General features: G+C 40.3%; 2 protein-coding genes across 3 annotated transcripts; one reads left to right on the forward strand and one right to left on the reverse strand.

Moving 5' to 3' along the window:
- Positions 1-1,305: 1,305 nt before the first annotated feature.
- ak6 (adenylate kinase 6) lies at positions 1,306-7,675 on the reverse strand. Its single transcript, XM_033618993.2, has 6 exons — positions 7,546-7,675; positions 7,386-7,461; positions 6,970-7,062; positions 6,709-6,767; positions 4,809-4,954; positions 1,306-3,023 (listed from the first exon to the last, which is right to left on the reverse strand). Exons 2-6 carry the CDS (start codon positions 7,420-7,422, stop codon positions 2,834-2,836), a joined length of 525 nt encoding a protein of 174 aa, XP_033474884.1. The 5' UTR covers positions 7,423-7,461; positions 7,546-7,675; the 3' UTR covers positions 1,306-2,833.
- Positions 7,676-7,743: 68 nt separating this feature from the next.
- Positions 7,744-25,786, forward strand: rad17 (RAD17 checkpoint clamp loader component). 2 transcript variants are annotated; one of them, XM_033618546.2, is made up of 17 exons: positions 7,744-7,893; positions 8,220-8,339; positions 9,919-10,149; positions 11,438-11,512; positions 12,568-12,706; positions 13,100-13,236; positions 13,610-13,662; positions 14,263-14,388; positions 16,590-16,659; positions 16,744-16,858; positions 17,045-17,224; positions 19,019-19,122; positions 19,233-19,379; positions 19,778-19,906; positions 23,290-23,410; positions 24,305-24,362; positions 24,812-25,786. In XM_033618546.2, exons 2-17 carry the CDS (start codon positions 8,298-8,300, stop codon positions 25,002-25,004), a joined length of 1,920 nt encoding a protein of 639 aa, XP_033474437.1. In that variant the 5' UTR covers positions 7,744-7,893; positions 8,220-8,297; the 3' UTR covers positions 25,005-25,786. The 2 variants fall into 2 exon arrangements, with proteins under 2 accessions (XP_033474437.1, XP_033474438.1); XM_033618547.2 differs by having other exon boundaries at positions 16,747-16,858.
- Positions 25,787-25,859: the final 73 nt, after the last annotated feature.

The following is a 25,859-nucleotide window of genomic DNA, read 5'->3' on the forward strand; positions in this document are numbered from 1 at the left end:
GCCTTTAACACTTGAAGGGCACAGTTTAGTTTTAAGGTCTACCCTATATAAAAAGGTGAAACAGGCAAACGAAGTTGATGTCAGGCTGTGTTAAATGGTTAGGAAAAACTTGCTCTGTTACGCGTTACTGCTTGAGTAGTAAAGAAATGGTATATGCACAAACTAATCACAATAAACAACACAGATCCAGATGAGACCCCGATGCATTGAGTGTGCACAGAGTAACAGATCACATACCTACCAAGATAACTACCCCAGCACATACCGTGTGACTTACCTTCACATTCTCTATACAGCAGTGGAGATATCTAAATATCTTTCCTAAAGTAGAGATATATTTAAATCAACAGATTCCAGTATTTTCAGATTCCAGCACATAAGAATTAAAATTGAAAGAAAGATAATTTCTTTATGTGTGTTTGTCACTGCAATAGTGTCACAACTGTGCAAGATGCAGTCACCAAACGTTACAGGTGTGTAGTTGAGATCCCAATAAAGGTTGAGTACAAAGATGGGCGCGATCTGAGCAAGGGAGCCGGAAGAAAGGGAAGCATGGCCTCACCCACCCCCCCCCCCAACTTTATGCCCCTGGCCCACATTTGTATTAAGTGTCAGATCGCTGTATCACAGCAGGAATGATCCTATCACAAGGTGGTATCTAGTGACGATCTGTTTGTGGTAGGGCTGGGCAACATAATATCATGATATGAACCCAGATATCTTAACTTTTAATATCATATCGTAAATGTTAGCTTTTCCTGTTTTTAAAGGCTGTATTACAGTAAAGTGGTGTCTTTTTTATTTTTTTTTTTAACTTATCAGACTGTTATGCCCACATTACTGATGATTTTTTATCAACATTTTCAGTCTAAACAATTTGTGAAAGCACCAATAGTCAACTCTACAATATCATGACAATATTGATGTTAGAGTGTAGCTAATGCCTGAATGCCAGACATAACTGGCTAAACCCAGGTAGCAGAAGTCACCTGGATAGCATATCTGTGGTTGAACATGGTGGTAGCTACAACATGTCTCAGGGATGCCTGCAGTTATCAGGGACTGGGGCAATGAACAGAGCAAAGTCTAGAGGGGTCCTTAAAGCAAAGCTGCTTCAGAGTGTAGCCAACATCAGACAGGGAACAGGGCAACCTTTGCTCCTGACTCACAGCACACCACATCTGAGACAATGATGCTTCTTTGGGGCAATTCTGAATATCAGCAAATGGGCCAGCCAGAACCCCATCTGTGGCCAACAATTCCCCCGGAGAAAAGAGAGACAAGAATGGACAGCTGAGTCACAGATTTGAAGCTGTAACTTTTTGATGGTCCTATATTATTTAAACATGGGTCTTAACACACACAGTATATGTATCTGAACTATTATTACAGATGTTCATTTTCAACCAAGTGCAAACATCCACAACAAGTTCAGAAACATATCAAATTGCTGTGAGAGATGGTTTTCACAATTAAAATCATTGTCACAATATGGGGAAAAATAAAAATAGAAATCTACATTAAAGCTAATCAACAATACACCTGAAACTGGGTGGTGCTTGAATGGGTCTATACTGGTACCAAAATCTGAATTTCAGTACCAATAGCAAAACAACACTTTTCAATATCTTACTTTGAGGAATACAAACATGCTTTTTTACAAAACTAGAATTACCGCCTCATGGTTGTATGCCTCCATGCACCAGTAAAGTTGCATTTACAAGTTTACATCCATGTCAAATGTGCAAATATGAATGCTTCACATACACCCCCCCCCCCTCCCAGCACAGAAGAGCTTTACAATCAGCACAGTTTCAAGATAGACACCCAAGTTTAGTGTCACCAATTCAGTATCTGAATAAATATTTCCTCTTCTGTTCCTGAGTTAAGACATTGAGTAATGGCCAGAGAAATTTTTTTTTTTTTTCAGAACATTATCATGTCACAGTGATGCTGACCTTTGATTTAGAAATAAAATGTCATCACTTCATCATTACATGCTAATAGAAAATTTTGTTATAATTTGCGCATGAATTCTTGAGCTATGGCCAAAAGACTTATTTCGTGAGTTCACGGTGCCCTTGACCTTTGACCACCAAATTCTGATCAGTTCACTGTTTGAGTGAAGTGGATGTTTATGCCAAGGCATTCTTGAGATATTGCATTTGAGAGAATGGTATGTACAGCTGCACAGACGTATAGATGGAGAACCCAAAAACATGTTACCTCCGGCCACAGCTATTGGCACAGAGGCATTAAAATATATAGATCAAAGACATAAAGACATGATTGTAAGCTCACAATCTGATCTGATTGTGATTCTGACATACAGTAAATTTTCACTAATTAATGCGCTTCAATAAATGCTTTGATACAGACTGACTCAGTGTAGAATTGAAACAGCGTGTCTGGCTCTGTAAGAGGGAGGAGACAGAGAGAACCTCAGGGTTTGTTGAAGAAAACCTACCAGCGAGCAGGTTGGGTTCACAGAGATAGTTACCAAAGTAATTGACCCAGAGTTTAAATTACGTCTTTCCCTCATCCCGGGGTTAAAAAAACTGGCTTTCTGGAATACACTGCAGGTGTCTTACTGTTTTTAAAAGGATATATATAGATATATAAACTGCTTCCAAGTCCAACTGTTAGAGTTGGCCCAACAACACTCCTTTAAAATTAGATGGGTCAGAGGCCACTATACAAAGTGATCAGACTTTGAATATATAAACCATTCTTCATGATGGAAAAATCTATGAAAATAAATGCAGATCAAAAAATCAATACAGTTTGTTTTTAATGTCTAAATAACTTTTGTTGACAGTCCTGAGTTCAGATTCTAGTTATGGTCCTTCATCCACTGCTCAGTCCACTGAACTATCTGCTCCAGGTTGCGCTCCAGGTCCTCAGGAGTGTTGCTGGACAGTTGGTGGACGATGTCCTCGCTGTAGGCCTCCATGGCCTCCTCGTAGATAGTCTGGAAGATCTCACACTGCACGTTGTCCTGCAGCTTCTTTCCTGTGTAACCCCTGTCAGTCACACAGAGGACAGAGTAAAGCTAATCGATAAATTTATCAAGGGTTAAACAATAGAGTGTTTGGGGAGGCAGGATTTATCAAGCAGTTAAGTTTCCTTCCATGTGGCTGTACAGACTGACCCCTAGATTAAAAAACACTGCTTGCTGTAATTTATGGAAAAATGCAACTAGAAATACCACCTCACAGTTGTATGCCTCCATGCACCAGTTGAGTTGCACTTTCAGTTTACATCCATGTCTGTGAAAACATGGATGCTTCACACAAACACCCCCCCGCCACTTAATCACTTAATCATTTCATCCTATTTAGACATTTGTGAGAAATTCTGTCATAATCAGCATACAAATTCTTGAGTTTTGGCCAAAAAAGATTTGTGGGGTAACAGTAACCTTAACTTTTGACCACCAAATTCCTTGAGACCAAGTAGACGTTTGTGCCAAATTTAAAGAAATGCCCTCTAGGTGTTTTTAAGATATCGCATTCACATGAATGAGACAGATGCAAGGTTACAGTAACCTTTGACCACCAAAACCTAATCAGATCATCGTTGAGTCCAAGTAGATGTTTGTGCCAAATTTGAAGAAAATTCCATCAAGACATTCTTGAGATATTGCATTCACAAGAATAGGACAGACAGATAGACAACCCAAAACACAATGCCTCTGGCCACAGCTATCGCTGGCACGGAGGCATAAAAATAAAAGTGATGCCAGGACAGCTAATGGCATGCCGCTCTTTTGTCACCTCGGCTCGCTTCCAGCCCCCTTTGGCTAGCTGTGCTCTTTTAGTGGGACCGTGGGAATGAGAGGCAAACAGTTTCAAAAATTAAGATTTCTCACCAAGAGTAAGTACTGATTGGTGGATCAGATACAAAAACAGACTCTCTTGGTCACTCCACAACTCCAGTTTCTTCTCCTTTTCCACAGTACGAGAAAACAGACTTGTTCACAATCTTGCGCCTCCCCAGAGTCCCCCCGACAATTACTGTCTACCTGATTTGCTGCTTCCTGTTTGGTGCTGGAGAGAGCTAATCTATTGGTCAGTATATGCATGAGCCAAGACAAAAAAAATACGATAATATTAAACATTGGATTTTGTTGGAATGTGAAGATGAAATAAAGAAGTTAAGACAGCCTGGATTGAGAATTATGACCACCTAACTCCAAATTAACAAGATCATGGGAGCGAACACCATCTGAGGTAAAACTCTCATGATTTTATTCCAATATTGGAAATTTGTCTGCAACAGCAAAATCACTTGGAAAGCCATTTGTATACGGCATAATTAGTGGCATATGCCAGCAGAGAGACAGCAGCATGCCAAAAATCAAAGGTGAGATACCACTGAGGATAGGCAAAGACCCTAAAATAGGAGCCGCACACCATCAGTACATGGCAGTGGATGGTGCTATCCGTCCAGTAATTTTAAGTAACATAGGCTGGTTAAAAGGGGCACACAGCAGTGCAATACCATATTCAACTAAGGTATATGTCTGTAAGATGCAGATCTGCTGGTGGGTGGTGTCATCTGCCATTGAAAAACAAAGGACAGGTCATTTTTTAGTGTCACAAACTAGCAGATCAGCAGTGGTACACTTCAAGTCAAGAGTGCCCCAACAGTGATATACAGTACCTCAGCTCTGCAAAAGCTTTGAATTGTTCAAATACGCAAACGAGACCTGAAATCATGCTGGTACTAGTTGGATTGTCCACAGTCAGACAGGAGTCATACATTCATTGCGGTTCAGTATGCAAGAGAAATGAAGTGAAGGTTACCTGCTCTCTAGCCGTGTGTACAGTTGGGTGTTATCTGTGCGGAGGACAAAGACGATGTGGAACCAGCGTTCAGGGAACAGGTCACAGCCATGATAGTCAACAATCATACCACCTTCTACCATCTTCTCATCCAGCTCATCCACCACCTGCACAATCAGAAAAAATAACATTTACATCTAACATCCACCCAACCTATCTGTGGAGATAAGTTTGCTCATGTTGGTTCAACACTTTCAAATTAAACACATTTAAGCTCCCAGAGACACAAAGCTGCCCCTGCAATCCCTTCAATTATTATGACTAGTCCATACCCATTGAGTGCACAGTTGCCTACGCAGTTTCACATGGTGTGTGTTTGGGAGTTTTTGTGAATTTGATAGTACGATTGCTTTATTGAAAGTACAGTAGTAACATTGCCAATAGTGGGATAGTTAGTGGGCTAAAACTGTACATTAGTAGTTGAGGTAGCACGTTGAAAGGCAGATAGTTGAAGTGTTTATATGTTGTATTGACTTAAACGTGGGGCGCACTGGTAGTTCACATGGGAAAGGTGCGGCTAGCCCTTGTTGCAGCAGCATACTATACCATGACTTAGTCATACCAAAAATTAGAAAAACCACAACATTGGTCCACAGGGGGAGCCACAGTCATCGGTCGCATTTTAGCCATTTTTAAGCATTTTTCTGTTGTTATAGCGCCACCCAGTTGCCAATTAGAGTTAAATTTCTCCAGTCACCTTGAGGCGTCCTGTTCTACATATCTACCAAGTTTAGTAAAAATCGATATGGCAGTTCGGCCTAGATAAGAAATTAGCTCTCTAGCGCCCCCATTTTGTTTGATTGGGTCAATAATGGAGGGGTCCCCTCAGATTATGTGTGGTCATATGCCTACAAAGTTACATGTTGATCGGTGAAACCCTTGAGATGTTATACACCTTTATGTGATGAGCCACGCCCTCCGCAATATTCATTGCCTTATAGAAGCTCAGTTTTAGTAAGTTTTCCAACTTTTGCCACTTTAGATATTGGATATTAGATTATGTTCAGCGAGTTTCATGCAGATCAGTCAAACTTCGTAGAAAGAGATCGATTTTAAGTGTTTTTCAAATAATTCAAAATGGCAGAAAATCTATATAACCAGAAATTATGGGTTCTTGTGGCAAATTTGTTCCTCGTGAGGAGAGGCATCTCTGTGCAAAGTTTCATGTCTCTACAACATACGGGGCATGAGATATGCCCATTCAAAGTTTGCAATTTCAATCGGTTGCTATAGCGCCCCACTTTGGCCAATTGATGTAATATTGCTTCATTCGCATCCTCCCATGACCCTCTACCACTGTGCCAAATTTCACATGGATTGACCAAGTCAGTGAGGAGAAAAACATGGAACACACAGACAGACACACACACCCACACCCACAGACAGAGTTTTCATCATTATGTAGTAAAATAATTTTGCATATCATTTCTCTATATACAGTATATGAAACAGCAGAGGAAAGAAACAGCACCTCCTCCCAAGGTGTGAAGTGCACCAAGTTATGTTTTATGGAAGTACTCCAAAACCCAACCAGAACCATGCTGGTTTGTGGCTGTTTGGTGTGGTTTTGACTCCATTTTAATTTGGCACACAAGTAGCCCTGTATGCCCAATTAAATCTGTACAGCCCTGCACAGACAGTAAACAAACTATCTTAAGTACTAACAGCACGGTAAACAACATAGACCAAAAAATGTATTTCATATGGTGGGTTGTGGCTGAGTACAATACTGTGTTAAAACAGAAGCAGAATGGTGCAATAGTTCCAAATCATATCCAGCTCTCAGGTGTTTCTGCGTTTGTGCTGCACAGATCAATATATTATCACCAAATTCAAAGCTTGCATGGAGAATTTTACTCACTCCGTCCTCATCCAAAATCGGGCACTGGTACACTTCATCATAGCCGTCATAAAGTTGTCCTGGTGAAAGAGGATTAGGATCATTAGAACAGCCTCAGCCTCTGTCTGACACTGATCTGCTTTTATTTGCATACTACATGTACATCAAACCAGGGACAGCTATGACAGCACGAAAACAATGACCAATAATTTAAGTAATGGATGACAGATGCTCGTTCCAGCCTGTGTTTCTATTTGTTGTAAAAGCTATGAGTATCTTTACCTTCCCGAGCCAGGTCTCCTATGTTGACATAGGTAAGCCCTGTCCTTTGGGCCAGCTCCTTTCCTAATGTGGTCTTTCCAACACCAGGCGTTCCTGTAGCAGAGAGGATTAACATCTAAGATGTCATTTGAGAACGTATACATTAAGGGTTGCCCTATTTAAAAGGTGAAGTAATGCACACTATTGCTTCATAATCTGATGAGATCTGATCAGGTTACTGCTTTTCAACTTCCTACCTGACATTTAGTAATTCACTTATGATCAGAAATGGTTTATTATGGCATATGTGTGTGTGTGTGTGTGTGTGTTATTCTTACAGAATATGCTAAGGCTTAGTTTTTCTCTTGACATATTGACATGTCTCCTCTAGTGTGACACGTATATTACTGTATTTTTTACAGCTCTATCTATCTCACCTGTTAACAAAATGTTTGGTCGCTTCTTCATCTTCATAGCTTGCTAGCAGCCAACACGTGTCTTGATGACGGCCACCTGAAAGACACAACAGTCCTGTTATCTCTTCATGCGATTATAGACAGACTCTTTAATCTCTACGCTAAATATTGAGAGACCAACCTGAAAAAGAGGAAGCTAACAAAATGGAAATGTGGAGCAGCTAGCTAATAGATGTTTGCTATCACGCCAGCCTGAGCAGACGTCCCACAAACACTGGGGTAAACCGACGCAGGCTTTACGTCAGTTTTACGCCAAAGCACAGTCAGTTTGCGACACTCTGAAGCCCGGAGTTTAAATTGGTAAACTTCACTTTCCGTCGAAGCTTCCTTCAACTGGTCAGTAACGCTAACGTGAACTCTACTGCCTCTTTGATTCACAAATTACTAATTCACAAATTACACCCGAATAAGAGTCTGAAGTGAGGGGAAGCTCCGTGTGTACTTGTGACACATCAAATGGTCAAACAAGGTAAGTTATTACAGATATTATATTAGCTCAACATAAAAACTTAGTCAGCGTTAGCTAACCAGTTCATCATTCTGCAGTCGACATCACCATCCAGAGACATTGAAATAGACATGCTGTACTTTTATCAGGTATTAGCCACTTAGCGGGCAAATGTTTGTGGTATGGGGGTACCTTGGTACATTTTTTGGCAGCCCAAACAAACAGTGAAAATAGAAGTTAAACTAAAGATAATGCCATATAAAACATCAAAAATCCATCAACACACCCTTTCTTTATATTAAGAGAACTTACGTTATGTCTTGTTTCTGCTGTCCCATGTTAACTAGATCACATCAGCAGCTCTGAGTTGTTCGTTGAGCTGCTAACGTTAACGTTACCCTAAATGTGAAGCACCACGGTACAGGATGGACAAGCTTTCTGTGGGAGATAAAGCTGCTCCAAGCAGAGTAAGTTATATGTGTGTACATTATGTGTGTTATGTGTCATCAATAAGCTATGGGTGTTTGTATAAACACACACATGCATATATCATATAACATTACAACTACTGACTGGTGAAGTAAATAGCATTGATCATTTTGTTACAATTAGGGATGCACAGTATTGGATTTTTTTGCCCATATCGGATATGCTGATATATAACAACTCATTTGGCTGATAACAGATACTGATATCAATATATCCACTTTTTTTCCCCACCTAATTTTAGTGATCATCAAGTCTGGGTTGAATCATCATCATATAATGCATGCATACTCTTATCATGATGGCCCACCCACAGCTAGAGACATGAAATTGAACGCTTTTCAGTGTATGTAAAATTCATTCATTGTGCAAGTTAAGAAAAGGCACTCTGGCCGATTCTAATAGTTCATTTTAAAGCTGATATTGATGATGTGCCAGTATTATAGTGCATCCTTAGTTACAATGCAATGTTTTGTTTGGAAACCTTGGGTTCTGTCATTCATGTGGATGCCACCTGACATGTTTCATCATCCCAAACACTGTTCAGACCAAGTAAACCCCGTCATGGCAACAGCAGTCCCTGATGGCAATGCACCATGCTATACTGCAAAAAGTACTCAGAAATGACACAAGGAATGTGACAAGGAGCTCAACGTATTGACCTGGCCTTAAAATTTCTCAGATCCCACTCCGATGGAGCATTAAGGAGATGTTTTAGTATGCCAAAGGTACCTCGATCCTCCTTGGATTTGACTTGGCTCTGACCTGTGAAGACATGGAAACAGGATCTCTGGGGGGTGTCCTGTTTTGTCTGGCACCGAAGCGTTGGTAGCAGATCCCTTGAGACTTGTGTGTTGCAAAGTGGGGTACTAGCATGTCCTAAGGATGCTCCACTGGATTGGGATCTGGGGAATCTGAAGGCTAGGTCCATGCATTGAGGTCTCTCTCATGTTGCTTGGGCCATCCCTAAACAGTTCTTGCTGTGTGGCATGATGCATCGTCCTGCTGGGATGCCACTGTTATCATGGATTGCTGTTGGCCCGAGGGAGGGACACTTGGTCCGCAACAGTGTTTGGGTGGGTGGAGCGCATCACATGAATGCCAGGACCCGAGATTTCCCAGCAGAACATTGCATTGTAACAAGATGATGATAAGTGTTAATCACTTCACCCGCCAGTGGTTTTCATGTTTTGGCTGATTGGTGTTAATACATTCTCACATTGGTCCTCCACTAAATATTCCTGTCTTTTTTTATCTGTCATTTACGCTCACTTTTCAATATCAAACATTCACTTCAATCACATATAATGTCCATATGTGCCATGTTTCTTGGGCAATGCTTTTATTTCTGCCAACCTCAGTCGGTGGTGTAGTGCGTCACTGAGCACACATGAAGGATCCCTGCCTCCTCCTATAATCTGCATCTAGTAACATCTAGTTCTGTCTATCAATTGTGTTCAATTCTACTGTAAATTATAAATGTTGACTTATATTAGACATCCTTCTTCAGTTGTTCCTTATACATCTTTAATAATTTTTGTTTGACTGTACTTATTATAGCTGAACCGCTGGGTGGATCCATCCTTCACTGATTTGCAAGGGGAAACCTTTGCTACGTCCAAAAGGAAAAAGGGCAGCCAGGTATTGCGCTCCAAGGCAGAGCCCAAGAGGCCCAGGAAGACGACAGGACCGGCCATTAGCTCAGAACCTCACACGTCCTACCTCCTGAAAGAGTCAGCCCAGAGGAACCAGGACGACCCTTGGGTGGACAGATACTCGCCCCGTTCACAGGTTAGCATAATCTCTTTTGACATTTGTTTGGTATCCATGGATACATTTGGATACAGCCAATAACTGGTTTGAATTCAAATGCCCTCTCTTTGGACATGCAGACTTTGGTCATATGTATTGTGATGTTGTGATATTGTTAGCACATCAAAGCAGTGAGGGCTCTGAGCCACCAGGAATAAAATACATCATGAGACACAACCTATAACCTTACTCATTACCATGGGTATTTACAAATACCTATTTGTTCACACTCACATTGACAGTCTATACCAGTATCCAGTATCAAGCCTCAACATACAAATGAGCATATGGTAAATACACACAATGTCTTCAATATGATTAAAATCTTCTGTAATTTTAAATAATTATTTTGATAAATGTCTTGATACAGTAAATTTTCTGGAAAATCATTTAAGAAACTATTTATGAATACAATATGAGTCAGTTTTGGCTAATCCAGTAATGAATTACCTAATTAATAAAGATGCTTCATTGCATTAATACGAATATTTTTTTAAATCTAAATCCATAAGGCAATTCTTCTGAAAAAATTGCAACATTGCATGCAATGGCTTTATACACTTAGAAATATTAAAGCCGTAGCTACTGCTGTATAGGTGGTATGACACATTATCATTATTATTATTATTATTATTGTTATATAAATCAGTGTAAAACTGCATTCTAAGCCAAATTGGGTCAGCAGTCAAATTATGTGAGTATCCCCCAAAGTTTAGAGCCTTTAAGAATGAATTCTTTCATTGAAGTTATGCTATGGCATCACTTGGTGGCCAGTGTAGGTGGAAGGGATGATTACAGTGACCACTAACTCTTTCAGTGTATGTATGGACATGTGTATTGTAACCATTATAGCATTATTTCTTAATGTAACATACTAGTTTAAACAGTGTGATGTAGCACAGTGCACATATCTGTATATTTTTACAGACTGAGCACACTGAAGATATATATTTTATTCTTAATATCTTAAGTAGTAGTGTTAACATTGTAGCATAATGCACATTTTTATTTCTGTGTTATTACTTATATTTAGATACTTCTATTTCATACCCCTATTCTTACCTCTTATAATTCTCTATTCTTTACAGTAGAGTGACTGTAATGAATCACAATTTACCCTCGGGGATCAATAAAGTATTTCTGATTCTGATTCTGGCTGAGTATGTGTTGAGTGGCTGAGGGCTCTAATCATAAACTTTTTAGGTGTAATAGAAATTCAAGACTGAACTTTCTAGTCTTAAGTAATGGTTACTCTGCGTTTGTGTAGGCTGAGCTAGCTGTCCACAAGAAGAAGATAGAAGAAGTGGAGAACTGGATGAGAATTCACTCAAACGCATCAAAGGTAACTGAAGTTTCATGTTTCAGTAACTGTATCCTGGCTGCCAGCCAGTTTTCGAATAAAGTCTGTGAACAACTATTGCCCTAGTTCTGACCTTTTTAAAGGAAAAGTTCACCTGCTGAATGACCATTTGTAAATCAGTTACTCACCAGGTTACCTTGAATTTGTGAAGCAAGCGTTGTTTTTCTCGTATGCCTCTATGGTGGACGAAGAATCAGAAAAAGGCAAACATTTGACATGAATTGAAGGCTCTGTTTAACAACAGCAAAACTATATCAATACATCCTTTTACAAATTTGGGCACAACTCCTGCAGTATAATCCAAGTGGTCATTTATCCAGTCGTATGCTCAGCACTTTCCAGATACATCCTTTTTTGCCAAAACCTTATGATTTAAAACACGTCAATACAAACAGTCTATTGCACTCCACGTTTGAACTCTGCTCAAGCAAAGCTCATATATACATGTGTGCTCAGGCACGCTACTCATAGGCGGAAGTGGTTTTATGCCTCTGCGCCAACGATAACTGTGACCTGAGGGATTATGTTTTCAGATTGACCGTCCCTCTGTCCTTCTGTCCTTCTGTCCATATGTACATCTGTCCGTCATCGTCAAAGTCATCATGATTTTATCACCTGTGTCATTCTCGTGAACAGGATATCTCAAGAACATCTCAGGAGAATATCTCCAAATTTGGCACAAATGTCAACTTTAAGTCAAGGGTGAACTGATTTAGAATTTGGTGGTTTAAGGATATAATTATGAAGTGATGACATGTTACTGTGTCACTGTGACATCATAATATTCTTCATTGAACACTTTTCTGGCCATTACATCCTTTAGGTATGCTATTTGATTAAAAAATCAAACACTGTGAGGTTGGCCCATTGCAAGGTTTAATAGTCAAGACTTTGATCCTTAAAGTATATTTCTCCAGCCCACTTGTAGAGTGTTTTGTTTTATTCCAAATCTCAAGAAAGAGTGTAAATTATTAAAATGTTGTCTGTGGTGGTCTCAAGTTAAGCTAAAGGTTCAGATTGGCTGTTGTGGCCTGCAGGGTGGGATCTTGCTGCTGACGGGACCATCAGGCTGTGGAAAGACTGCCACAATCCAGGTTTTGTCTCTGGAACTGGGCCTCAGGGTTCAGGAGTGGACCAACCCCACCAACGTGGAGCCATACAGCAGCAGTCAGCACGGTGAGGAGAAACCTTTACTGTCCTACCTGCCTCATACCCATCAGTTGCACTGTAAAAACAAGAACTACCATGAAGTTATTATCATGAATATAAAAGACAATTACCTTTTTGAAGAAAAACTGCCAGTTAGTGGCCAGACAAATTGAAACGAGAATGCTTTCTTTGAGACAGTATCAGATATGAGCTTGTGCTGATGTGTTAGATTGCTTTATTTATGAGAGGTGTTTCTTCTACAATATTTGTAAAAGGGGATGGATGTTTTTTGGGTGGATGCAAGCTAACCAGTGTGCTGTGATATATGATCTCAGGTACTTACACCACTATCCTGTCTCAGTATACAGACTTCTCCATCTTGTTTTTCTGATGTGTCTCTAATTCTCTGTCTCTTTTCAGAATGGAGGATAAATGGTTCATCCTACAGCTCCCAGTTAGTCCAGTTCCAGGACTTTCTCCTTAAAGCGAACAAGTACAACTGCCTGAGGATGGTGGGGGATGGAGGAGCCGCAGACAGGAAGCTCATACTGGTGGAAGTATGTAGTACACATTCACCTGAAGTCACTGCTCCTGTATTTTGTTAAAAATAAACTTTTTTCAGGGCCTTTTATTTTTATTTTTTTATGGCCTTAATTTTTAAAAATTAAATTCAAGACTGTTTAAAGATTCCTGGGAACCTTTTTGTGATCTTGTACAAATATATCATAATTCCGCTTACATCATTATTTGTGCACAGAATTAGTTTAATAGGTGATTGAGGATTTTTTTTTTTTTTTTTTTGACACAGTAGTGGCAATATATACGAAAGGTATTCTTTGTAGCTCACAACAATGAAAGTGATGCATGGCTGATAAAAGCTCCTAAATACACACCTGAATTAATATTTGATCCTCACTTGTCCCTTCTCAGGATTTCCCAAATCAGTTCTACAGGCAGCCTGGCAGCCTACATGATACCCTGAGGTGAGATGATCGTTTTCCCCCACATTTCCTTTTATGCTTTTACTCTAGAAGAAGTTACTATGATGACACACAACCTTGAAGCCATCATGTAACATTAAAGACAGCAGCACAGAGACCAGTGCTAGCACTACTGGTTTAATTTTGCAGCTTATAATTTCTCCACGGAGATAACGGAGATTGATAGGAATCTTTCTCACTGCTATGAAGACATGTTTCGCCCTAAGCATTAGGAAGTGTGTGCCTGATGAAAGCCTTTCTACAGGACACAGTATATAGACACAGTTCATACTTTGTCAACTGAAAGAGTAAAATATTTTAAAATACATGGATGGGAGGAAAAGGCAGAATGGTGACCTGTTCCAAAAAGTGGCGGAACAGCTGGACGACACTCGATTGTCGGAGTTGGACATACTTTGGTTAATAAATGGATTCCCCTCCCGTGCTTGCATACTGGGACAAGGACAGTTGTACAATTAAATGACCTAGTCGAGCTGTAACCGCAGCTTGACTTAACTGTGCATGTAAATGTACTGACTGCTATCTTTGCTGCTTATGTATTCCTGTTCTGTGTCAGATTGTGGCCTGCTGTGTGTCTTTCAGGCGCTTTGTGAAGACCAATCGATGCCCCCTGGTGTTCATAGTGTCAGACAGTCTGAGTGGGGACAGCAGCTCACGCTTTCTTTTTCCCAGAGAGATCCAGGAGGAACTGGACATCAGCAGCATAAGGTTCTGAGCAACACACACTGTTGGCTTTGACAGAGGTGTTAGACCTTTATGGAAAGCTACATTAGACCCCAGAGACCGTGGATACAGTTCAGTTCCAGCTGTGGACTAAAGACGGAAGATTGTTTTTATACATTCATGGCCAAAGATACCAAGAAACAGGCAAATTTAGTAAATATGTGCTTCAGTTTTGGCAAGAGACAATATGTAATCCACGTTTCTTTTAATTAAAGCAATAATACAAACACTTCCATCATAAATTCAGTATAATGAACTTGTCTGCAGCACAACTTCCAGCTGTTCCCTCCTTCAGTCCAAAGACATGCAGGTTAGGTTAATTGGCTAATCTCAAAGAGCTTGTTTACACCTGGTATTAACATGCGTTTCAGTGATTTGAGTGGACGGACGAGACACATTGCCATTCACACTGTGTCTATAACGTGTCTCCAGCTGACCATTTGTCCCCAGATTTCGCTACTGCCTACTTCACTTTTGCTAGAGGGTCAAAAGGTGCCATGCACCATTATCACAACCACAATCTCACCAGCTGCATGCTAACATGTTCACTAGTCACGTTAGCGTCTGTGTCGGTACAGCTGGATATGCAAAGGATTTCCATGAGTAGAGCATGCATTTTAAGATCAGTATAGTAACCGATCATTTTCATTTATTTGTGGGAAGTCAAAATCATGATTGTGATCAAAATTCAATTAAATGTGCAGCCTTATGTATTAGCATCTACACTACAAAGGATGTGTGATCAAATGCATCCCACACCACCTCAGCAAGTGGTTTGAGTGATCGGATCACAATGCATCTTGGTGGCTGTCAACACTTGTATTGCATGCTGTCCACTTGTGATCGGATCATCCAAGACGCATGTCAATACCAGGTGTAAATAAGGCCTTAATTGCACATATATGTGGATGTGACCAGAATTGACTGGAGTTATCTGACCTGTGTTTAACCTGTCATTTGTCAAATTAAAGAAAGCCAGCCAACACAGGTGATTCTCTGCTCAAAACAGTTCAGCTGTGTGCTTGACTGGTGACCTGTCCATGGTGTGTGTCCCTGCCTCATGCCCAGTGTCAGCTGGGTTTGGCTGCAGCTTCCTTGTGACTGTCAAACATAAGTGACTATGATAATTGGATGGATAATTCCGTCAGTATAATGGAGTCATTCTCACCACTCTTCAATGCTGTTTTCAGTCACTAATTAGTTACAGCTGCTTCGACTTTGCAGTTTTTTCGATCACAGTTAAGCTACTTTGAGTGAAACCCAGCACTTCTGCACAGATGTTTCACATTAAAAGCCATTCAGTGACTGAAAGAGCATAAGCCCTTCTGAAAGACTTTTAATGTGAAACATCTGCAGGAAATTTGAGTTTCACTGACAGTAGGTAACGAAAGAAATTGCAGTGGAAGTGACTGCAATTAATCTGCAGAATAAACTTAGAGCTGTAGAGTTATGAGTATGACATGACTCTTTTGTACTTATTGAATGTGTGGTGGTTTACATAATGCTGACTTTACCACGTATGCCTTTATATTAAAGGTACCCTGCTGTAACCAGACGTCAATATGACGGACTGTAGGTCGGACAGACATTAAATTTTGGTTGGAATGAAAATCGGGGTGACAGTATTTAAAATGTCTAACGATATTATGATTTGACATTGTGTTGACCTTAACGTTATAACGTTTTGCATACGTTGGGTTTTGGTCTCCGTAACTTATGTAAGTAAATGTGGTTATTCAATGTCAAGATGAAGTCGGGAGAAGTTTGGAAGAAGTTGGAGTTTGGTTCACACAACTTAAAACTAACAAGATATAAGCATCTTGAGTCATCAGTGTTCTCCATCAAATTGACATTGGCATTAGACGACATACTAACATTGAATTTTGGTCACTTGACATTACAACATAATTCAACCAAACACCAACATCTAACCACACTGTGGGCCCGCTGGGTAATTGCATGGATGTTTTGGCCTTCATATGTTCATGTTAATATTATTTCTGTCTCAGACATTATTTGAACTCTGGCCTTTATTTTTAGAATTTGCTGTAATCAAATGCGGATTAACAGGATACTGAACAAAACCGTTCCTCGTGCTGCTGACCTGTGTGTATCCTCTCAAGAATCCTCTAAAGGGAAGCCACTGGATTCCAGTGAACACTGTTTTGTGTGTTTGCTCTTTTCAGCTTTAATCCGGTGGCTCCAACCACAATGATGAAGGTCCTGACTCGAATTTCAACCCTGGAGGCAGGAAAGGTGAGAGGAAGCCTTGCAGTTGATTACACATTTTGGTACAAGTTTTAATGTGTTTTCTACAGTGTATTTTCCCATAATTCCTAGCAGAGCTGTGGGAGAATGTGCGTCCCAGACCAGGCAGTGTTGGAAACGCTGTGCTCAGGAAGCTCAGGAGATATTCGCAGTGCCATCAACAGCCTCCAATTTTCCTCCCATCCAGGTCAGGAATAAAACCACACACCACAGCAGAGGGGAAGTCAAGAGTGTACACATACATATAACTGTGAAATCTACTATAAATAACTTTTGATTTGAATGACCACATGACCTTTCCTCAGAACAACTATTGTTGCCCTGTCTCGTCAACTGATGTCAAAGAACTTCTGTCATCATTGTAACTGTCCAGACACGTCATTGGAAAAGGGGCTGTGGAGGATGAAGAAGGACAGACATGTGGCTTCCACAACAAACCAGAGAAGGAAGAAGTCCAAATTGACAAAGGAGAAGGAAGAGGTGCAGGCTATTGGGGGGAAAGATGCCTCTCTGTTCCTCTTCAGAGCTCTGGGAAAGATCTTGCACTGCAAACGTAAGTCACATGTCCCAGGGTCCATACAAGTCTTTCCTCTCTCTTGTTTGTGGTAGGATTTTTGGAAAGACAATACCTAAATCAGCAATTAATGTACCATAAAACTTCAGTTTGTAGCCTGGGCTGTTATTTGCTTAGATCACTGAACTCAATGGGCCCATATTTGGCACAGGCATCTATATGGGACCGGCCTTAAATTCCATCCATCCATCCATCCATCCATCCATCTTCTAACCGCTTCATCCTCTTGAGGGTCGCGGGGGGGCTGGAGCCTATCCCAGCTGACAATCGGCGAGAGGCAGGGTACACCCTGGACAGGTTGCCAGAATATCGCAGGGCTGACACATAGCGACAGACAACCATTCACGCTCACATTCACACCTACGGACAATTTAGAGTTATCAATTAACCTAATCCCCACTCAGCATGTCTTTGGACTGTGGGAGGAAGCCAGAGTGCTTCTGCTAGTTATTTAAACTAGTATGAATATAACTTGTAGAAAAATGAGGCTCCTGCGGCCTTGGGGTGCCTTACTGGCCGCCTTCCCCTGCTGAGCTGGGGCATTGGCCCTGGACCCTGGTGATGGTTCTCATAAACACATTGGGAGGGTTCAAATACACGCATGCATGTTCGATACTTCAGCTCCGTGACGCATCGCAAAGAACTGATGGGATCACTCAAAAGGGGCTCAGTTGCTTCTCAAACCTACCACACTGCTCTGGCAACTCTTCTCCACAATCGGGCTTTCCTCCACCACCAGGACTCTTACATTTCTGGTGTTCAGTATAGACTTCTTCTTTTTTTTTTTTTTCCTTTATTATACATTTATTTGTTGATTTTCGGTGATCTGTATGGAGCACAACAACCTCAAGGCCACAATACATCAGCTACACTGCCTGTTTCTCTTGTTTGTTTTTTTTTAACTCCTTCTTCTCCGCATGCACTGTCGCTATATAAGTCAGGACTTAAGCACCTGTCCCTCAATCCCCCCTGCTTGTCCCTTACTTTCCCCTTGACACACTTTGGTGTATCACGGCCCTCTCTGGCTCATATTAGAAAGTTTTTCCAATAAAGGTGATAGGCTAGTCTCCAGGGAGGGTGGGTGACGGTCACAACCACGCACAGTATGGGTGTAAAATACTTGACTGCAAGACTAACAGTGCATCAATCTTCATAAAAAGCTTACACCCTTTTGTGGTGCTAAGCTACGAAGACTAATGCAGACAGGTATGAAAAAAAAGGTGTTTCACAGCTTTTAATTGAAGTTTTATGGTATCCTGCTAACAAGCACGGTGTGTATATCTTCTCCGTCTTTGCCATGGAGCTCCATTAGTGAACCACACTGTTGTGCTGGGTGACATGTTCCTATATTATCACACACTGTAGTTTATTTTGACTCAATCCCTCATAAAATGTCCTGCTGCCACAAACACTCACTCGATCCCCAAATGTGTATTAATCTGCTGCTTAAAAAAGTCCCCAACAAATACACAATTTCATCCTGTTTGTGTAACTCTGGATATAAACTACCTTTAGCAGCTGTTTTAGAAAATTACTGAGCCGATTTGGATTCATGCAGAAAGTCATTTCTTAGTCATTTGGATTATGAGGATCACAAGAAGCATAATGTGTGTGATAAAATACAGTTTTTGTCAGTGCTCCTTGCTGATTTACCTGGTGAAAGTCCTTTGCAGCTGTAAGCATATGGTCACTGAAGAGGATGACTGCTGCACTGTGGCCTTGGTTGATCACACATGAGGCAAATAGTATGCGTGATTGTTTTGTCATTAACAGGAGGGAAACATGAAGGTGCTGAAGCAGCAGAATGTGTCCATGGACCTGCTCTACCACCTCACCTGTCTGATCATCACAGAGAAGCATTACTTGTGGACCCAGAGGTGCAGACATGCCTTTTTTTCCTAGTTTTAACACACACACACGGCAGGCCCAAATGTCCACTAGTCTTTGAGAACACTCAGAGCTCAACTGTCTGTGTTTCTTTGTTCAGTTGGTTGTTGAGCGTTCTCACATGTCTGGAGAGTTCTTCAACCTGTACCTTCACCAGAACTACCTGGACTTCTTCTCTGAGGTGGAGGATGTGGAGCGAGCCAGCGAGTACCTGTCTGATGCTGACCTCCTCACTTCTGATTGGGCGGTCAGTCTTTCCCTAGACATTAAAAAGTGACATAAATGCTTTGATAACTAGAATCTGAAATCGAATAGTTCCTGTTCTTTGCATACCATATAGGTGTTGCTTTCACATGAATGTAGCATACCCTCAGTTCCACAGCACCACAACACAGTGGTTTATAATACTGTGAGACAGTATTTTACGACTATGGAAGGTTGTAATCACAGCAGTCCATTCTCCTGTGTAGTAGGTGGTATTACAGTGAAGAAATGTAATTAGTAGAGAGTGACAGGTCGGATGTATTAGCATTGCTATTACCTGTTTATTAACAGTATGGGCCATGGTGGATTGTCAGTGAAAAGTAGTCTGTGTTGTCTGTATAAAGGGCTGTGCTGTGTTGTGCTGTGCTGTGTTGTTTGCAGAGTCGCAGCACTATGGAGCATTATGGGTATTCAGTGGCCACCAGGGGGCTCCTTTACTCCAACTCTCAACAAGTCTCTGTTGGCTTCAGACCACTTCACAAACCCAGCTGGCTGCTGGTCAACAAGAAGGTGAGACATATTGGGGCTGTTGCTCTGTCATTAGCTTAGCTGTGGTTTAAAGTTAAAAGCTACAATTAGTAAGTATACCCACACAGCATACACAAGACAAATAGTCTGTCTTCTCTGTAGTGCTCTTAATTGCATCTGCTAGAATCCATTGCTCTTAATTGCATCTGCTAGAATCCATTGCGGCTCAAGGAAAACAACCAATCCCAGAGAGTTTGCTCCGACGGGTGAGTGGTGGTTCATTTTGGCTCAACTGGATCCAACATGGCGGACGGGTCACAAAATTTCTCATTTTACAGCTAAGCAGTACACTTAAATAGGTTTCTGAAAACATTTGAGGTGAGAAATAGGCAATGCAGTAACAGACTCTTGATTCATATTCAGCAGTGCCTAGTTTTACTGCAGTTTACTATGGAGCGTGGATGGGCTCTAAACGTCTATTTTGACATTCATGTTAATAGGTCAAATTTGTTTGTCTTAACAGGTGAAAATATGTCTCAATGAGTGAAATGCGTGTTAAGATGACAGAAAATGCCCTGTTAACAAGTACGTTTCTGACATCTTTAGACGTTTAGAACATTAAAGGCTCCATGCCATTGGTTGGTGTCTACCAACAGGAAAACTGAGCTTTACATCCACCTTACTCCTAGCCCCCATGATACCTTACATGAATATAGGCGCGACTTCTGGCGCTGCACTGGAACTGCTGTTTTCCTATTGCAGCGGTACAGAACAATATGCTAATGGTATGCTAATCCTCTTTTCTAGAGCGATTAGGAAATAATACATGTGGAACACACGACCTGTTATGTTACAGATGACGTGATCATACCTCCATCATCTCTGACAGTCATCATAAAGCATTTGTTGTTTCCTCTTTAACAAAGCGTGTTAGCGATTAGCTTGCCTTGTCCTGTTGGCATATTATTAGATTTAACAGAGCCCGAGCTAGCTTACAGTAAACTTCAACTCCTAAAAGATGAATTATGATTTCTTATGACTCATAAACAGACAGTAACACATGTGGCAAAAAATTTACATAATTCTGTATTAATTTTAGCTCCATGTAAAGTGAATAAATGTGATGATTACCAGCCAGTGCTCTACTCGTCTGCCACATTTCTGGCACTGCGGATTTGTTAAATCGGAGTTAAGTTTCCCCTCTGAAACTGGTGAAATGGTTGCACCCAATATTAAACGTCTTAAGATGTCAGAAATATACTTGTTAACAGGGATTTTCTGTCGTCTAAAGGAACATTTGGTGCGCTAAGACATTATATTGTTACCTGTTTAGACAAACAAGTTTGACTTACTATTACAAACGTCAGAAGTTAAGAGCCCTTCCATATTCCATACTTCATGAGCAGTGATTGACATGATTGACAGTTGTGTTAGAAAATTCTAGGCTCTGATTGGTTGTTTGCATTCAGACACAGTAGATTCTAGCAAATACCATTTGAAGCACTTTGACAAGGAGGAGGACTGGGATTTTTTTCACACACTATCCGTCTCACGTACTTTAATTAGTGACATTTTCAGCAAACATGACAAAAAATGTATTTTATAAAAGTTACCAACTACATCGTTAAGACTGGTTTAGAAGACATGTTGTCGTCAAACATAACCCCATAAAGAGGGTGACTGACAATCTAATGATAATTTGTTTACAGTTATAGATGGCCAGATTTGTGAGCAAGCTACAGTTGAAAAACACAGTCAGTGCAATCAGGTGTACAAACCATATAATGAAGACATATTTTATAAATGTTGTCATAAAGCACAACTTTGACATTTCTCTATTATAAATGACTGTTACTAATCAACTGACATTCTGTATTTTCTATTTCCTGTCATTTATTTGTAAAGGTAAACAAAAGACCAAATAAATGATAAAACAAATCAGGCAGATCAAGCAAAAAAGGGCATCAGTCCTTGGTAGAGTGAAATAATAAAATAATCTTTACTAATAGCATTCTTAACCCTATGGGCCCGAACGATGCATAGTGCGTCCAAATTCACACCTGTTCTTCTCTATTGATTTTCTCCGACCTTGCATCATAATGAGAAGCCACACATATCACGTGAAACAGCGGAATTGTAGCTTTCCGACAAGGCCAAGCACATGACGGTAGTCCAATGTTTGGATAGATTACTTGCGAATGCAGGCTCGCACAGAAATGCCACACATATCACATGAAAGCGCAGGACCAGAGCTTTCCAGTGATACCACACACATCATTGTGCTGCCATCTCATCATGCTATAAATCCAGATTAATTGTCTACAAAATAAAAATAATAATAAAATAATAATAAAAATAATAATAATAAAAACCTGACAAATTTCTTTACAGCCCATTATACAGATCTTGTTATCAGTCACTTCATATAGTGAGGAATATTGTATCTTATGACGTCTTAGGCTTGCGTGTGTTTCTCCCTGTTTATCCACATTTGTAGTCCGGCTTTCAAGATGCAAATATCTCCATATTGTCCAGTTGACACTCCATCAAACTTTGTATGACAAGACCAGCGCACTTCACCTTTGCGCTCCCAGACAACTGTAGCCTAATTATGCATGCATGACAGGGCCGTAGTCACCATATACATTGAGGGGGACACACACCCCCCCTCCAGTGCCCAAAATGCCCCCCCAGTATATAACTGAAACTGAAAAACAACAACAAAAACAACAAAATTTGTTTACTGCAAACAAAGTGGCAAATATTATCTTGGAGGACATCATTGCACTTGGTTGACTATTTTTCTATTATCTTAGATGTAAATATTACGTTTCTTTAAGATAAAACACATTTTTGAATTGTGAATGAGTCAATGGAATTTCTTGCAATAATGAAAAAATACTGGCAATCATGTCCGCCTGGCACAAACCACATGTTCTGGACAACTGTGAAGTGACAGAATGTCCCAGCATCATGGTTCTTATATTGCCAGATTCCAGAGAGTCTCCCCTCTTCATATATGGCAGAATATGTCTTTTTCCAACTTGCTATGCTGAGATACATGTAAAAATGTAAGAATTTAGTCACACAGATTTGTTTTTTTCATTGATATAAAAATTAATATAAAATACAGGCACATAGGAGGACATGAAATGATGGCAAATCTGGATAGCCCAGATTGTCCTAAAAAAAACAAGATATAGCATGTGTATGTAGCCTTTATAATGACTGTGATATGAGCTTAAAAGTAAAGGCAGTAAAAATACCCCAAAAACACTAAATCCAAAAGCTGAATTATGATTGGGTCACCAAAACAACTGGACAGTGTTGTTGTCTTGCGTCCTGTAATGTGTGTCATGTAGATGTAAACTTTGAATGTAGCGACAGTGGATCAGACTGTAATGAGACTGATGTTGTTCTGTTAGCACCGAGAGAACTGCCTGGCTGCTCAGTCACTGTTCAGGAGCTTCTGTCTGACACCAGTCAGCCTGCAGACTGAACTGCTGCCATACCTGGCCAAACTTACCAATCCTATGAGGAACCAAGGTAAAACACACACACACACACACACACTATACTGCACACAAACCTTGGACAGTAATGAAGTTGAAAGTACAGATTGTTTTGAAAGGTTTTTTGTAACTAGTGAGATCAATAATGAACATTATCCTCTCTATGGTTTGCTGGCTTTGACTTTTCTGACAATATAGTTGAGAGGTGAGTGAGTGAGTGAGTGAGTGAGAGTATTTTGGAATTCTATTTTTGAATTACATAGCCAGAAAGCCTACTGAAAGAGGCCAAGACAGAGACATGAATTAAGAAGGAAGACAAAAGAGAAAGAGAGAGCAATAGGTTGACTGCCGATGTCATGCAATTGAAGGACATGTTCAAATGTCACAAAAAAGGTTTTAATTTAAGTCTGTTGTTTTATAACAGTTCAACTGAACATTTTTGCCTGCCTATTTGTTTTGCTACAAGTTTTTCTTATCACAGAGATAACACTGATTTGACAAAGTAAAAACATAGAAGTAGCTTTGCAAGTGGCAGGCTACTTCTGCTATTTTCTCATAGCTTAGCTTGCTACATTTCTTTGGGGATAGCCTCAATGAAGTGAAACATTATTTTAATGTAGAGTAACTAGTTTAGCTCACTACAATTTCCAAGTAGCTTGCCCAACACTGGCTTCATTCATATTGGTTTTGTCATTTTGCGCTTTGGTGCAGCCAGCACTGTCAAACACTGCTGAACAATGTCATTTTTGTAAACTGTAAACAAAGATTATTAATGTGTTGTCATGACCCTTGAATCCTGTTTGCTGTGACAGGCTGGTATCTCATCACATTCAACAGAGCTCTGTAAACTCATTTGAATAAGTGTGTCTGTGGATAAAATTTATGAGGATTGATTAACAAAAGTGGTCTTTGCTACACTGTCTCCCAGCTCAGATAGCTTTTATCCAGGACGTGGGTCAGATGTCACTGAGGAGGTTCCCCAACAGGTACTACAGACATTTTCTCTTCCCATAATGCAGTCAGATTCATGTGTGTCTCTGAGTCGTCAGAGTCTGCAATCCAAGTAATCCATCCAGCCATGTTACAGCAGCAGTCTGTACTGGTGAGAAATATGAAGAGGGAGAAATGACAGGAGTGAAGGACCACAAGTTTCAGGGTTTTAGGATTGTTTATGAAACATAATTATTTCCTCTGGTTGACTTTGTGTTCCCTGTACATGTCAAACCAAAGCTATGCCATTGATTATTTCTATGGATCCCTGTGGTTTAGCATACATCATGCTGATGTAGAATGACGTTGAGGATTCCTGAAAACCAGTATCTGTTAATTCATTTCAAACAGATATTTTTTTACTCTGGCATTGTAAACTGTGTTAGACCTTACCTTTGTACTCTGTCTTTATTTCTGTCTTTGATTTTGTGTTGTGTGTGTGCAGATTAAAACTGGAGGCTCTGACAGACAAAGAGCCAGCTCAGCTGGAGGAAGATAGCGGGGAGGAAAAGGAAGAGGAAGAGGAACCTCAGCATGGGGGTGAGGAGGGACTGCCAGCCAGTCAGCCCCAACCTACGACAAGCCAAGTCCTTTTGGAGGAGGAGGACCTGATCATAGAGGACTATATCAGTGACTAACACACAAAACTCTGCCATACATCCACTGTCATACTGTGACACAGATTCACTTCTTCATCGTCAGTGCCTTTGTTGTATGGAGTTTTTTTGAAATTGAGTATTTGGTTAGTATGGAGGCAGATTAGTGCCATGCAAAATATGAAAATGAGTTCTGAGATTCATTTTTGACATTTTTGAGGAAAAACATTGTTACTGTTAAAATGTTCACTAGTTTCGCCCGCAGAATTCTGACTTCAATCTTTGACAACTTTGACTTTTTTTCCACAGTTGTAAGACTGATCCCAGAACTCAAAGAACTTTCCATGTAACCATAACATCTGGTATTACCCGTACTTTTGCCTTTTTTAGGTTTCATCTGTAAAATATGTGATACATTTTTCAAACAAGGTCGTTGTCCTGTAGAACCTGAACTGAATGTGATTCTGTTGCTTGAAACAGGCTCATAGTACTATGAAAGTATGGGGATAAATTGTAATAATCTCCTGAAGTGACCCTTAACAGTTCACTTGTACCAGTTGAAATATTGTCAGTATTTATTTGTTTTAAGTGCAAAGTGTTCAGCACTTGTTTTTGTATTTAACATCCTTTTGTTTCTCTCAGTGACTGTTGAGCCTAGATTAACCTGTAACTGAGGACTGCCCAGGAACAAGCCCGACCTTTGACTGACATTTTGTTACCATGAAAGGATGGGAAAATAAAGAATATTACAGTAAAAGCTTATTGAGGGATAAGTTGTTTAAATCTAAATAAGCCTGTGAATAAAAATAATGTGTAAAAGGTGATCATTTGGCTCTTTATTTGAACATTATCTGGCTGTTACACTCTCCTTTCACACACCCCTTCATCCAATATTTA

Source organism: Epinephelus lanceolatus, chromosome 9 (genome assembly GCF_041903045.1).
Source record: "Epinephelus lanceolatus isolate andai-2023 chromosome 9, ASM4190304v1, whole genome shotgun sequence".
Taxonomy (NCBI): Eukaryota; Metazoa; Chordata; class Actinopteri; order Perciformes; family Serranidae; genus Epinephelus; species Epinephelus lanceolatus.